Source organism: Notechis scutatus, chromosome 2, assembly GCF_049901735.1.
Source record: "Notechis scutatus isolate UNSWTSFEM ecotype Mainland chromosome 2, rNotScu1.2, whole genome shotgun sequence".
In the NCBI taxonomy this organism is placed as follows: Eukaryota; Metazoa; Chordata; class Lepidosauria; order Squamata; family Elapidae; genus Notechis; species Notechis scutatus.
In genome coordinates, this window is record NC_142010.1 from 167,110,292 (window position 1) to 167,123,095 (window position 12,804).

The window sequence follows — 12,804 nt, forward strand, 5'->3', positions numbered from 1 at the left end:
GTGGGCTGCAATGATACATTTAAATGAATAATAATAAATAATATCTAGAAAATCCCAAGACATGTTGGAATTGAAGGCCAGAGTGGAAAAAGAAAAGGAGGAATAGAAAGACTGCAAGTGAAGATGGCTGTTGTGAAACTTACAACTTTCCACAAACTTGAAGATGAATTCTTTCTCTGGGGTTTTCCCCAGAGACTTTTGCCTTTTGGGGGGATGGGGGATTTGGAAGAGAGACTTGATGGTAAGTTCAGAGACTGATTCTCTCTACAATTTTCTCTGAAATAAATCTGATGATGGCATAATACTGACTTTTCCGGGAACAGGCCTCCAAACAAAATAAACAGCTCCCTAGGCTAGCGGCACAATGCTCTTTAAAAAAATGTCCATGGTTTGAGGAAGTCATCAGACATTGGAACAGAAAGACCGGGTTCAAGCCTTCCCATAGGGACTACCTTCCACAGCTTCTGACTCCCATGTTAATTTTCAACTGGCCTCCATTTCAGTAAAGCAACTTTATTCCTTCCTTTCTTTTAAATTGGAATTTCCACTAACTTGAGTATTAATCTTATACAGTAAACCTTCTTCTGAATTACACTCCTGGTTAAACATTTTGAAGTAAGTAAAAATATCAATGCCACTTCTAATTCTATTACATCTGCCTGTCTTAACATAGAAAGCATGAAAAATCAAGTGAAATTACGGTTGGAGAAATGCCACGGGGAGCCAAAGGTACAATCTTTTTAGCTAGCTTTCTGCAGAATTCAGTCTTATGTATTTATTTATTTGAAAGGCAAATATGGCCACCCTTCCTATGTGTCACAATTCCAGTGGCTTACAAAAACAGAAGTAAAAACCAAAGAAAGTCAATATCCTCCCCCCAAAATAAAAACAACCCCAAATCCCAGCTTCCTAAACTCCGTGGTACATCTACAAATACAATCACTGGCTCCAGCTTCATTCTAGCCCTAATTCTCCAGTTTGGATAAAAATCTTATATTCAACTCATATATTGTGGGGTGGATGATAAACTCTGGGTGAGAGCAAACACCAAGTAATCCATCCAACTCTTCGAGATCCCTTATTTTGGTCTAGAATTCCTACCAGGAGTAATAGTGAAGGATAATTTCTCCTTTGTTCTTCCCTTTCTGATCAATTGATGAGAAGCTTCTGCCTCTCTCTTTTAGGGTTGGTGATGAGGTAACTCACATCCGTATCCAGAATACTGGGGATTATTATGATCTCTATGGAGGAGAGAAATTTGCTACTCTATCAGAATTGGTGGAGTATTATACACAGCAGCAGGGATCCCTGCAAGATAAAGATGGAACCATCATCGATTTGAGATATCCACTCAACTGCTCTGATCCCACAACAGAAAGGTATGAGGAAAGCACACTTGCTTCTACCTATAGCACCATATCCATCTTGACTTTCCTTTTCACATTGAGCCTCAGTGGAGGGGTGCTCACACTTTATAGTTATGCCTTTTATCATTTGTACATATGTATCTCTGCTGTGGATCTATGTACTGTAGATATAATTGTACATTACATATAATATATTTAGTGATTATTTATTTTCATGCACTGTCTGAATAGTCATCTAGGAGGGATGGTGTAGTGAATACTACGGTGTGTGGGGACTAGACTTGATGATCTCTTAGGTCCTTCCATGATTTGTTTAGATCCTATAGGGTTTTCTGAATGATAGTCTAAATGCTCTACAAAGACATTCATTTATCTGGAACATATGAAAGAACGTTATGTGTTACTCCAAAATATGTGTGGCAAATATGTGTGGCAAGCAAAATATGGTCTAAAATACTTTTATTTTCTATGTTTCTACTTAAAAAGTACACAAAGCAGGTAAGACAATAATTAAAAAGAGTATTAAAAATTCCGCTAACATTTAAGATCATGAAAATAACCAATATCTACATCTCAGCTTGAATGTAAATTTCTTCTTCTAAGAGAGGTCTTTCTCAAACAAGATGTTAAATAAAGCCAAGCACTGTGTCTGTGTGTGCGCACACACATATATGCATGCCCTATTCTAGTTATGCAGTTGCCTTTTAGATGAAAACTAATGGACTCCAGGAAGAGGTAACTGTTTACAAGTCCATATCAAGTTATACCTAGTACTGTCCTGGGACTCCTGAGAAGAAAGAGCAATCATTAATTGCATAGTTTGAAATATAGAGAGAGATTCAATTTTGGAATTGAAAGATTTTAAGCCTAAGCATATGGTGAATCTTGCATGATTGGGTCACTTAAATACTGCTCATAAAATAATTGCTGCTTTTCTATGCAGAAATAAGCCCTGGTGCATATTCAGTAGGGAATACATAGTACTGAACTGTCTGGAAAAGTTACTACGTCTGCATAAGCCATTATGCATATAATTAGTGCAGATATTCTTTTTTTTTTTTAAATGTACCTGCAAAAACAGCTTCAGGAAGTGAAATTCTAAATGAAAATAAATAATATAAAAATAATAAAGAAGAAATGCTAATGATAATTTTAAAGATACTGGAATGGTTTATTAAAAGGAAAGAAAAAGTAAGTAATTAGTATGAACTATAAGGAAATTCTCAAAATGAAAAGGAGAAAGGAGACATAGCCACATGTGGGCAATCAAGGCCTCTTGTTCCTGGTTTTTGTTGACAAACAGTTGTGGGATGCTGAGCCAAAGGGTTGGCTAAAATTTTCTCTAATGCTGTCATCTTTAGGTGCAGCTATTTGTCTTCATTTTCCATATAACTCCAGGCTCCCTCATTATCAATAACACTGGATCTCTTGTGGAAACTTCTGAAATCTGAAAAGGTCCCAGTTATCCCAGTTATCCAGCAACAGACTACACTTAATATGCTTAAATAATATTAATGCATATCCATCAGGGCATACCAATGTGTGTTCATTCCAATCACACCTACAAATGCTGCACCACTGCTTAAGTAGAAAACCGCTTCAGGCCCTCTTACAAACAGGATGGTTTTATTCATGTGGAGAAAATTCTTGGTCCAGTATCCTTTCCATGGTCCTCCTTGTGGACTTCTGTGGGGCAGGACTTCTCACAATGCCCGCTTTTTGTCCATGTTCAAGAGGACCCTGGAAAATCAAGATATTCACTCAAGTGGAAGGACTCCACAGTATTTCTGAATGGAGGTACAGTGTAGTTCCTTTTTATAACACCTGAAAAAAGCTAACCACTGTTTAGAAGTGTATAAATAAATGTGTCCTATATAATGTATTCTTACATGTCCTTTGTTCTTTTAGTATAGGATATAATGAATGATTAACTTTCCTCTCAGCATTGTTCCCCTTTTACTTTTCAAGCTTTCTTAAACTGAGAGATTCCCTAAGACAGAAGGTTATAGAGCACATACTAAATTTTGTCATGTGATGAAGTTTCAATATTGATGTGACTTATATTTAGAAACTAGGTTTCTTTTGTTTCACTGATTTGTTATTTTTGGCACATTGTTAAAATGCAAAGATTGTGGTGTCGATAACAAGCGGGTATCAAGAAAATCTTTCGTCCGGGGTCACACGTTTTATTTTCGCAGGTTTATTTTGTGTTTCTTCTTCTGTTGCAAGCTTGTAAGCCTTATGATGGCATAAACCTTTGTGGAAATGCATTTGTCATTATGATGCCCTATGACTCTTTGTTTTCTTACTGCGACCCATCTGGAAATTGTGTTAAAATGGGCGGCTTTGGTTCATATTGGTTATGGACAGTTCCAGCCCTGTGATTCTATGTTCTATGGTATGTTAAGCCATTCATGAGACAGAACTGGGTTTGTCCTGTTCCAGAACAAACTGCTGTTCCCTTGAAAAGAATTGGTCTATTTATCCTCTCTAGGTCTTTGTGTGCAGGCCTGCTCACATCCAAAGGCAGCAGTTGGCCAGGGAGCCTGCTGCTTCCTCCCTTGCGGTTGGAAAGTTCTGTCCTCCAGGCTCTTACGAAAACTCAGCCACCCTCCCCACCAACCAACCAAGATTTTCCATCACGTGGCTTCCCCTCCACTTGGTCCACTGAGCTTAACTGTTTCCTCTCTGAGAGGGAAAGAGGCTCACTTAGCAAATGATAGCTTTGTTCATTTCCTACCCAGCAGTTCTATATTCTGGAACCTCTTTTGGAACGGACGTAGTTGTCAAAATATAGCTTCCCTCTTCTCTCATTATTACTCATTGAGGTTGCTAGGACATGTAGCTTAGCCTCTTCTGCAGGAGCACAGATTCCCTCCTATTTTAAAGAAAAAAATTCTAAAACAAAAGCAGTGTGTGATCTCTAAAATTCCCTACACTAATAAAAACTTTAGTGATTGCATTTATTGTATTATTCTCTTCAACAAAATTCATTGACCCCCCCTTATCAGACCAGTGAGTTGAATGTGTAGCTTGATAAGTGCATTAAATGACCATTTATAAAACTCTGGTTAGGCTACCAGAGTTATTAATAAATATATAAAGGATTTATCTAATCTCTCAATTTTTTTAAAATATGATTTTTGTATAAGAACATAATTTGAGAGCGAGTTTGGTTTGGTGGGTTAAGGCATCAGGCCATGAAAACCAGCTGGGGGATTAGCCAGTCAGTCCACTCCACCTCACAAGGTTTTTGTAGGAAAAATAGGAGGAGGAAGGTATGTTGGATATGTTCAACCTGAGTTATTTGTAAAATAATAAAGGCAGAATACAAACAAACAATGAGCAAATACATAAATAGGCAGGCTATGAGTGTTTATTCTTCTTTATATTAGGGTCTCTCTACATTCCTAACGGTAGAAGTGAAAAATCTAAACAATGTGATAATCTCTGACTTGATTTACTGTTTCTTTGGAAAGTTAATTAAAATAATGGATGTAAACTCAAAATGTTAATCATAAATCTCCACCCACAATTACTTTTTCCTCCACAGAAAGTGGCAAACATTACAATGTGACTCTAGTTTGTCATATTTCAGTAGTTTAAGCAAGTAAACATAACCTCCTTGGGAACCTCTCCCAATTTCATGACTCTTACATTTTGCCTTGGCTCTGATTGTTTTGCTTCCTACTCTGATCCAGCCGAAGAACTCTGTATTTAAAAATCAAAACTGATTTCTTCATTGTATAAGAATCATGCCAAAATAAAATAGAAGCCATTAAAATGCTGTGGCCTACATAAATGCTGTTACTCATATTTTGCAAGTTAGTAATATCAGCTGAAAATATTCAAAACTACTAAAAAAATAATTCAAAGCAGTATTTAAAAATAAACCTGTTCTTTAAAACCAATATTAAATGTAATATATGCAGCAGCTAAAACCTGAGTCCAGAAAGGTTGGACTCCAGAGATGGTATTCTGCAGGTTCTGACCAGTTCTGGAGAACCAGTAGCGGAAATTTTGAGTAGTTCAGAGAACTGGAAAATACCACCTCTGACTGGAGATTTTACAGTATCCTTCCCCTGCCACGCCCACCAAGCCACACCCACAGAACCAGTAGTAAAAAAATTTGAATCCCACCACTGTTGGTCTCAGAATTAATTAGAAAATGAACTAAATAAAACTGGGCGAAACTGTGACATTAAGAACCAGAGGAAGTATTCTGCAGTCGAAGTGAGCGATTATCACAAAGATTCACTTTGAATGGATATCAAACTAGCTTGAATAGAAGTTTTCCAGAAGTTTTATTCAGAATTGCCAGAGTTTTTTGGGAACAGCTAATCTTTAAGTAAATTGACCCCAAGTTGCTTAGTACCTTTGACAATATCCATAAGAAAACTGGTAATCAGTGTGTCATGATATGAAATCCTGAACTTTTAGAGGCTGTAAAATCGTAGTTGTCGCATTGTGGACTGACTGAAGCATCTTGAGCCTTTCCAGGTCAACATACTGCAGAAATGACCACAGTTTGCGTAACAGTTTAAGAACAGTATTCAACTATGTCTTTATTTATAGATTTCAACATTTCCTATAGTGTCTTTGAAAAGAGTGAAATAATTGCAAGATAACAACAACAATATAATTTAAGCTGGGGAGCAGGGTGGGCAGCTAGTTACTTTACAACAATCTAGAAAATATATTGAAATCTGTTTTTTATTCCCTATTGTAAAAATACCTCACAACTAAAAGATCATTAAAAGCAAATGTTTCGTTGGCATATTTGATATCTAATTAATCAAAGTATGTGTTGGCAGTTGACAGATTACTTTGAAAAACACATTGTGCAATTTAAAAATTAAAGATTATTTTACTCAAACTGAGAATAAGAGAGGTACAATATGTGAAATATCTTATTTGATACATCATGTAAAATAGCACCTCTCTAGCACAACAAGTACAATTGCTGAAGTAAAAAATTTGCTCCAGATATAAGATAAAGGAAGAGATCTTAATATAGGGAATTGGTAGCAATTAGACAAATAAAATTGCCCCATTATTCTTGTAAGTTCCACAATTTCAGGGTCTGAGATGATTTGTGGAAACAGTTTCAGTACTTATTGAAAAGTGTCCATTCAGGAGACAGACATTTTTGTGCAATTTTTGTTTTGCCTCTTTCCAAGTTTTAACATATTACTTCGGAAAAAATACAATAAAAGCTACATTTACTTGCATTATCAGATTGTGATCTTATGTAATCAGAAAACTGCATGCCTTACTGTGCAAAATAATAATGACTTACTATTATTTAAAATCTGGAAGAAAAATAAGTATCAATAATGGATTCAGAAAAATGCTGTGGAGAAAACCGCATTTCAAGATTTTAGCTCATCTCCTAGAAGGATATTTCAAGAAAACAAAGTATTCGTTTTGTTGCAAAGTATTTTTCCAGATGAAGAAATCTCAGATGGAATTCGGTAATCAGGGGAATGAATGGCTTCAGGTTTTAGGTGGTACCAAGTGACTTTATTTTATTAAGAAATAAAATATAGGCAATGCTGTTACAGTGAGCTCTGGGGTTTAGATCGTTTGAGATGAATACTCCTAGGTCCTTGACAGAGTGAGGGTTGTCTACGAGATCATGTCAGCCTTAAAAGATTAGTACTTTAAATTAAACAGTTGGCCACCAGGTAGATCTTCCAGAATAAGCATCCTGTCATCTCTGTATCTGGCACTGATGAGCAGTTTAGCTGCCACATATGACACCCCTTTCACTCTGGTCTTATTTAAGCAATGCCTTAAAAATCAGGCTTTCCCCCCAAGGCTCATGTCAGAGTGGGTGGTGGACCCCTCAAGATTTTTAGCAATCGAACTTAGACTTACACACCATTCCATAGTGCTTTACAGCACTCTCTGGGATGTTTTTATAATGTCAGCATATTGCCCCCAACAATCTGGGTCCTCATTTTATCGACCTCAGAAAGATGGAAGGCTGAGTCAACCTTGAACTGGTTAGGGTCGAACTCCAGGCTGTGGGCAGATTTAGCCTGCAATACTGCATCTAACCACTACATCACCAGGGTTCCTACGTAAAACTGATTTATGCAATTTCCCTAGATATCTGCTTCCCATATTGTTTTTTTTTTAAAAAAAAATTTATTAGTTTTTAAAGACAAACAAAACAAACAAAACATAAAAACATCCAGCTTTCTTTCATAAATATACATACAGTGTGTCGGTTGGTTTACCAATTTTTTGTGCATCCATTTCGTAGTCTCAATTACAGTTACATTACATAATCACTCATATTATCAATCAAAAATTATATACCCTAGTATCACTATTAAACAATCATTTGACTATAATTTTATTCATTCATACTTTGCGAGATAGCTATAATTACTTAGTTTATTTTATAACAAATCATGTAATCGTACCAAATCTATCCTAAAAACATTTTATAAATATGATATCAAATAAAAAAGAAAAAAATATCTCTTTATTTATTCATTATTGTCTAAAATTCTAAATATTCTATTATTGTGTTTTATCATCCAACCATTGATAGAAAAGGTCCCAAATTTCATAGAATTGTTTATCCTCTTGTTCTCTAATTTCAAGTGTCAATCTGCTCATTTCAGCACATTCCAATATTTTCTTAATAATTTCTTCCTGCAATGGTATTTTCTCATGCTTCCCATATTGTTTGTATTACATTGTTTTAAATAATTTTCTGTTGTAAACTACCTAGAGATGTAATGGAATTGGGCGATGTATTAATGTAATAAATTAATGTGGAACATGTAGTCCTTGACTTATGACCGATTGCTTAATGACCATTCAAAGTTATGATACACCCCAAAATGTACTTATGACCTGGTTGTGAACTTCTGACAGCCATCTCTTCCCCCCTTGCCTCTGTTATTGCAGTCAATAGCATGACTGCATTTCAGGCATTCAGCAACTGGGCTGTGTTTATGACCATTTGCAATGTCCCAGGGCCTGATGATCATGATTTACAATTTTTGCTGAAAATACATTGTTTACTTTTGGTTTTCAGCCAAAATGCCCCATAGTGAATAATGGGTCTGCTTAACGATCACAGTGTTTGCTTAATAAGTGCCACAAAAAAGAGTCTCAAAATCAGATCAGTGGCCAGGCTCCATTACAGTTTGTAAGTCAAAGATTATCATGATTTGTATTACAGTAATACAAGAAAAAAATCCCCTCCATAAGAGGATTTTTTCTCATCTTTTTGCCAATCCGTGATGCTTTATCTTAATCTGATTTTGGATTTGTAACCTTCTGATTCACTTTGAGGCAACTGATTCAAATTTATAGATTTGCAGTAAGAAAGACAAAGTCAGAAATTGTTTAGCAAAACAACGCCTTAGTGGAAATGGAGTATATAAAAATTGATCTTCTAATTTCATTTCAAAATGGTGTTCAAATTTTGAAGTTCAGAAAATTTACTCTTTTGATGTAGACTAATTACTAACTATGGATACAAAATCCTCACACTCTTTAATTTTCCTACTTATAATTCTTTAATAAGGAATAATTATTTTGCTATAGAGTTTTGAAGGAATATAGAGTTAATCACATATACATACAATAAAAATATAATATATTCAGGCAGGAGACATTAAGTTTCACCAAGAAGAATTTTGATTTTCTCCTTCATTCTAAAAGGTCAACATCATCTGAAAAGCCCCTATCTATTATTAATCATGGAGTGTGCAACAGAATTACAACATTCACATTTGTTTTCTTTTTGTGCCAAGTTGGTGTGTAATTCATTGAGGCTCATTAAATAAATAAATTCTTAAGCACTTTAATTTCAGAGAAAGATCCAACATTTTAATTTTGCAGATACATTTCATGCTCAGGGAATGTTTATGTGATTTACAGTTGGGTATGAGTTGACACTAAATGAACTTAGGGGAAATATAAAAAGGGTTGTAAATTGTAGGATTTGGTCTGACCAACTGAGTTTTCTGGTAACTGACCAAATGGAAATCTAATGAAGTAACAAAACTTTGTTTGCAGCATGTCTGTATTGGCAGAAGAACACAACAAGGTGAAATTGGGGTTTTCTCCTCCTACTCTTTACATAGTTATTGTGTCATGGCAACTAAATTTATTACTGAAAGGAGATTGGCAGCCATACCATGCTAAGTTTCACCTGTGATATTTCCAGAGACCCAGGAAAGGAAGACGCAGAGGGCATTTCACTTGGGAACAGAACACACAAACACACCAACACACACACAAATAAGTCCCTGGAGTTATTTCATTGGGCAAACTCTTGCCTGTTCACTTGACAAGGTTTTGTATGGACAACTTTTCTTGGTTACCTTTGCATAGACCTGGTAAACATGGTTTTGGGAATGCTGGCATCAGCAGCTCATCCACAGTGAGGGAAGAGATGTTGTGCTAAGAGCTAGTAAGATTTTAGGCACCGTAGGAAATTTCTAGAATGTTGCTTCCTATGTGCTGATTAAATGTTTAAAAAGTTGTGCCTTAGTACCATTTGCTACTGCCTTGAAAAAAATTTTCATTATTACAACTGAAAATGTAACCTTTAAAAAAAAAAAAAAGATTTAATTCTGTTAAGGTTTTTGTTTGGTTTTTGTTGCCCATCTGGCTAGTTCTAGTCTGAGATCCAGGCCTCTGAAAAACACTGAGATACTGAGGTGCAGTAAAGATAGTCCTCAACTTACAGCCATTCATTTAGTGACCATTCAAAGTTACAATGCCACTGAAAAAAAGCATGACCGGTTTTCTTATGTCTGTTGCAGCATCCCACATGGTCACGTGATCAAAATTCAGGCTCTTGGCATGTACGTACGTGGCATGTACTTATGACAGGTGCACAGTCCAAGGGTCATGTGATCACCATTTGTAACCTTCCCAGTCTTGCTTCCAACAAGCAAAGCCAATAAGGGGGAAGCCAGATTCACTTAATGATTCACTAAGCAATTACAGTGATTTGTTTTAATACTGTGGCAAAAAAGGGTTGTTAAAATGGGGTAAAACTCACTTAACAACTGCCTTGCTTACTAAAGGAAATTTTGGGTTCAATTACGGTCACTATACTGTTGTACAAAATGGTGGCAAATCCCATTAGAGAGCTTTTTCCTCACTGATTTTTTTAATGAACTGGATCCCTGCCATTACCTACATTACCCCCAAACTAACTTGGGGTAAATCACATTGTTTTATTTTCTCCATGTAGTTTATGATGTCCTTAATACTTGCTGCCTTTTCCCATAATAAATGTTTTTTTCTGCTTTTTCACAGACAGGCTGTTTTTCATTTTTTTTTTTCATTTACTGAGATTTGGGTAAAATACATTAGGATGAGTTTACTGAGTGCTAAATGGCAAAGCAGACAATAACAAGAACAAAAATAAAATTGCTCCTTATAAATCAACATTTTAAAATCTATGCATGCACGTTTACCCTATCAGGGAGGAAAATAATCAGTAAAAATAAGAATTATGGCTAGATTTATTTTACTGTTTACATAAAAGAAAGCAAAAACTATATTTAATATCTTTTTGTTGATTCATGTAGCTTTCTTAATAATTGTTTTTCCTTTCTGTCCCTTCTTGATCATAATCCAAATTTTCCATTAGTTTAATTACATTCCAGTCACTTTTATTTTGTAGCCACTCTACAAATCGGTTGTTTATTTCACTTCTCTTCTCAGGTGGTACCATGGACATCTTTCTGGTCCAGCAGCTGAGGCTTTGCTCCAAGGCAAGACTGCACCGTGGACCTTCTTAGTGCGTGAGAGCCTTAGCAAGCCTGGTGATTTTGTGCTGTCTGTCCTGACTGACCAGCCTAAACCTAGGACTGATGTTACTGGAGCCCACAGCCATGAACGACTCAAAGTTACCCATATCAAGATTATGTGTGAGGTGAGAAGGTGGGAGAGAAGGTGAAGGAGGATAACAGATAACAGATAATCAGAGTGGAAGGGACCTTGTAGGTCATCTAGTCCAACCCCCCTCCCAAGCGGGAGACCCTACACCATTTCTGACAAATGGCAGTCCAATCTCTTCTTGAAAGTCTCAAGTGATGGCGCTCCCACAACTTCCGAGGGCAACTTCTGTTCCATTGGTTGATTGTTCTCACTGTCAGAAAGTCTCTCCTTATTTCCAGGTTAAATCTCCCCTTGTTCAGTTTCCATCCATTATTCCTTGTCTGGCCTACAGGCATTTTAGAAAATAGCAGATAACAGATAATCAGAGTTGGAAGGGACCTTGTAGGTCATCTAGTCTAACCCCCGGCCCATTTCTGACAAATGGCAAGGAGATAGAGAGGACTTCACTACCTGGAAGATGGTAGACAAATCATTTTCACCTTCTTGCGTGGCTCCAGATGACAATCCAATTGGGAATTTCATGATTCTTAACAGTTTATCAATTGATCTGTAATATTCCACATTTGTATCCCTACATTCGGTATCTTTACCAATGAAAGGTTAGTTGCACCACAAACAAAAACGGAACCAAATTTGGCCTTGTTTGGCCATAGTAGATGACAAAGGTAGCTATAGTCAATTCTCTTGAGATCCAGGAGCTGGATTCTCAGAGATAAGAGTGGCATCATGTGCACCAAGATGTGGGCCTGGTGAAGTAGGGAAGGAATGCAATGTGTCCTTAGTCAAGGGAGAGATTGATATCTGATAGATCAAGAGAAGAGCTTGACTGTGTCTCTGGGTTTCGTCTGAGCTCAAATGGAAGCCATTGACTCTGCAGTGTATAGTCAGCCTCACAGCCCAAGCATAAAATAGCTTCTTTTTTTTTTTTAAACAAGTTTTATTTTTCAAGACAAACAATACATAAATACACATAAACACAAAACATACAAATATAAAAAATCTCTTTTCTGAAAGTTGCTTATTCCCGGGTTAAAACTCTTGGTACAGACACAAATTCAATTTCATATTCATTTTACATACCATTTCATATCTTCTTAACATTTTCAATTTTCTATATAACTTCTCCTCTCCTTTAAATTTTCTCAATTTTATTTTTTTTATTTTTTTATCTCCTCTCAATTCATATCGTAATATTTATTATTCTTTGTCTGTTCTGTTCCAGCCAATCATTTATTTTTCTTCTTTAAAAAAGAAGAAGAAATACTTCTCCTATACACTATATGGAGTATGATGCCTTTATCTTTTTCCCCTATATTTATAGTACTTAATATAAAATACATAACATACATTGGGATTCTGTCTGGTACATTCTAAAATTATACTATATTATCAAAAATAATACAAATCTATTCATTAATATTGATATTCATTCATATCTTAGATGTTTAACTCATTACTTTTCAATTAAATCACATGCTTTTATGAGAGCCCTATTTTTCAAAATTATTCCCCCCACATCACATATTATAGCTCAATATTTCATTGAAAT

General features: G+C 35.8%; 1 protein-coding gene across 1 annotated transcript in view; it reads left to right on the forward strand.

Moving 5' to 3' along the window:
* Positions 1–12,804, forward strand: part of PTPN6 (protein tyrosine phosphatase non-receptor type 6) — a 35,655-nt gene that overhangs the window by 1,237 nt on the left and 21,614 nt on the right. The window contains exons 3-4 of the mRNA XM_087954207.1: positions 1,185–1,379; positions 11,079–11,309. Coding sequence (XP_087810333.1) covers positions 1,185–1,379; positions 11,079–11,309 — 426 coding nt within the window. The remainder of the gene's footprint in view (positions 1–1,184; positions 1,380–11,078; positions 11,310–12,804) is intronic.